This window comes from Sceloporus occidentalis, unplaced genomic scaffold (assembly GCF_023333645.1).
Source record: "Sceloporus occidentalis isolate IW3139 unplaced genomic scaffold, rSceOcc1.0.p SCAF_204, whole genome shotgun sequence".
In the NCBI taxonomy this organism is placed as follows: domain Eukaryota; kingdom Metazoa; phylum Chordata; class Lepidosauria; order Squamata; family Phrynosomatidae; genus Sceloporus; species Sceloporus occidentalis.
The window spans coordinates 604,707-608,180 of record NW_028317184.1 but is presented as its reverse complement, the minus strand read 5'-3'; the positions used below and the strand labels follow the sequence as shown (position 1 = coordinate 608,180).

The following is a 3,474-nucleotide window of genomic DNA, read 5'->3' as shown; positions in this document are numbered from 1 at the left end:
TCTAAACTATTTAAAGACTGAGCGCCATCAGGGCAAGTCAAATTGCAGAGATTGTGTGTGAATGTGGGATTGTGAGTGTTCTAAAACCACCATGTAAAGAAGATTAAAGATATGTAAAGAACACATCAAAGGTCAAAATGTGAAATAACGAATGGAAGAAAAAGAAGGAATAAGAAATAAACATAAGAAAGAAGCTGAAATAGAAATCTCTAATCTACCATATTTTGCCTGTACATAGTAATAGGTTGTTCATCTAGGTAACTGGGGGCTTGATACAACTCACCTGAATTTGCCTGTCTGATTTTTTTCCATGAAGAAGCAGCTTGCATGCTAGAATCACATTCACAAGTAAACTATTCAACTAACTGGGCACAAGTTGAAATAACTTGTTTGTAACCAATCAAAGTAATGCACACATTTAGCAAAGGTATCTCATAATCTCAGCAATTCATTGCCACAGTCGATGTACATTACCTCCAATGTGGTACAGCAAGTAGCGTAAGTACTTTTACATTTGCTGATGTTTCCTTTTTTTTGTCTCCTTATCACTGGGTAAAATTATATTTACTTATAATAATATGAATCAACAGATATACTTACCGTTTCAAACAGTAACATTTATGTGACAATTTATGCCCAATTGAATCAATCAGGAGACGTTATTTTCTATTGATTTTGATGTATGGTTTAATTTTTAGCGGTCACATTATCAAATATACGACCGCATTAATTTAGGTAATTCAATCACTAACCATGCATTTTCCACGAGTTAAGAACTTGACCACCAAGCCGCAGGGTAAGTCAAGCTTCTGGAAATATTATCTTATGATAGATTAGTGCACATCTTTGCCAGGTATTAACTTCTGCACAGGCAAGTTCTCAGTCTAATTGTTTTGTCCTATTATAGAAGAATTATCAGAGAATATTATTAAATCTGTTCAATATAAATCCTCAAATAACATCACAAATCCTGTGCCATCTCTCTTAAAATCTACTTATTGTTAAAATTACACTAGGTGTTCCAAGGTTTTTTAGCAGAATAGCAGAAACAGAACAGATAAAATAGCAATGGAGTGAAGTTAGAGAGGAAGTAGAACAGAAAACAAAGGAGGTAAAAATACAGAGAACAATCAGTTACACTGAGCACCATAGACTTTATATAGAAGTATATAAAGAGAAAAGTATGGTTAAGTAAGTGGGGGAATGTATTGGTAGGTTGTCTTTGTTTATCAATAACATATAGAAGAAAACTCTCAAAGAGAATCAGGCATACATAAAATTAGAGAAAACTGTGAAAATGAATAGTGTCTATTCAATGCAAGTCCTCAAAACTTGTAAATGTGGCGAACATGTGTGTAAATGTAGATTACATATATTTAGTGTTTCTCAGTGGGGAACACAGACGAAGGTCAATCTGCAAGTCTCAGGTATTCATATGCCCACCAAATACAAACACAACATAATTACCAAAAGGTAGTTTTGATACAAAACACAGTGATAAACTACCTGGGTGCAGGTACTTGGGGGCAGTGTATTCAGTAGGTCATCTTAATTTGATGCTAATATAAAGAAGAAAATCGGCGACACACAATTATAGGAAGACTTACTATGATTGGTAGATACTATAATAATTTTTATATATATATATATATATATATATATATATATATATATATATGCTGAAAATAATTCTCATTATTATCTATATTATAGTTTATACTAAAGGATCTGTCCAGAAGGTAAGTCCTAATAGGTTTATCCTGGAGCTGTTGAAGTTATACAACTCTCAAGGTTGGAATGTTTCATCTGAAATTCCTTTTGTCCACTTCCTTTCGACCTCAAATGAGTCTGATTCATGAATGGCAGCTGGCTTGGACTAGTTGCTTTGGGCTGGCCTCAGTAGAAAGTCCCCATTTTGCTGTTTTGGCTTCCTCATTGAACTTAATGTTTCTTTGTTTTTCTGAAAAGGTATTGAATATTTTGGCTGCCAAAGAAAAGCAAATAGCACTTTTAATATTACTATCTGATGATTACAAACATTATTCAAATCTAGTATTCCACTGCGATCTGATCGAACATATAAAACAATATTATAATTTTGGTAAGTAATACTCTTACTCACCTTCATGCGACAAACAGTTTTTTCAATGTATAATAATATAAAGTCTTTAAAAATAGACTTCCTCATAGAAAATAACATTTGTACTTTCAACTCTACTGATGTATTCATTTTCTTTCAGATTTCATTCAATATACTTTCCAAAAATATGCAGAACACCACCATAATGTCTTGGTTCATTCTAAGAGGATTTCCTCTTGGGTCTCGGGACCAAGTTGCCCTCTTTGTGGTATTTAGTTTTGTCTACTTCCTCTCCATTATTGCTAACATACTCATCATCTGCATTGTAATGACTAATAGGCAACTCCAGAAGCCAATGTATTTCTTTCTCAGCAACTTCTCTTTCCTAGAGATATGGTACATCTCTGTCACGGTCCCTAAAATGCTATATGACTTCCTTAGTCTTAGAAAGACTATATCTGTGGTGGGGTGTTTGACACAGTTTTACTTCTTTTTTTTCTTTGGTTCCACTGAGAACCTTCTTCTAGTTATTATGTCATTTGACCGATATGTTGCCATCTGCTACCCCTTGCAGTACCTAATCATCATGAATGAGAGATTTTGTCAAGTTTTGGCAGCTGCATCGTGGCTGACGAGTGTCATTGCTATGATAATTGTGATCATCCCTGTAAGCCAGTTGTCCTTTTGTGGTGTACATGAAATTGACCATGTTTTCTGTGACTTTTCCCCATTGGTCAAAATCTCGTGCAACGGGTCCACATTAAGTGAGATCATTTTCTTCCTTTTGGCTGGAGTTGTAATGATAGGATGCTTCACCCTCATCATGGCTTCCTATGTCCGTATCTTGCTAAGTGTCCTGAGCACCTCTTCATCTTCTGGCCTGCGGAATGCACTTACTACTTGTACCTCACATTTAATTGTAGTCTTTATTTACTATGGAACAGTAATGTTCATGTACATGAGACCTTCAGCTATGGTCACCTATCATACAGACAAAATAGTGTCTGTCTTCTACTCAACACTCACCCCATTCCTCAACCCAATTATCTATAGCCTGAGGAACAAGGAAGTCAAGGAAGCCATAAAGAGGACTTTAAGGATATCATGTCAGAGTATCCACAAACAAAAGAGTGTTCAAAAATTATCTGTTACTACCTGGTAAAAAAAACAGTATTGAAAAGGTAGCACAATGACAGAATTAAACAGTTTTATGTTTTTTACATTTACGGGACAAATATTTTTTTTCATCTTTGCCATGTCATTAACTGTGATTTCCTTCTCACCTATTTCAGAACCCACACATATTACATGTTGATTTTGACTTAGACTGAGGAGTCAGTGATAGGAGATGGGTAGACAAAGGGGATAAGAAGGGAATGAAAGAAGATGAAGCT

General features: G+C 34.9%; 1 protein-coding gene across 1 annotated transcript; it reads left to right on the top strand.

Moving 5' to 3' along the window:
* The first annotated feature begins 2,612 nt into the window (after positions 1 to 2,612).
* Positions 2,613 to 3,242, top strand: LOC149277985 (olfactory receptor 2M5-like). The gene has a single exon (XM_089502479.1). It carries the CDS (start codon positions 2,613 to 2,615, stop codon positions 3,240 to 3,242), a length of 630 nt encoding a protein of 209 aa, XP_089358605.1.
* Positions 3,243 to 3,474: the final 232 nt, after the last annotated feature.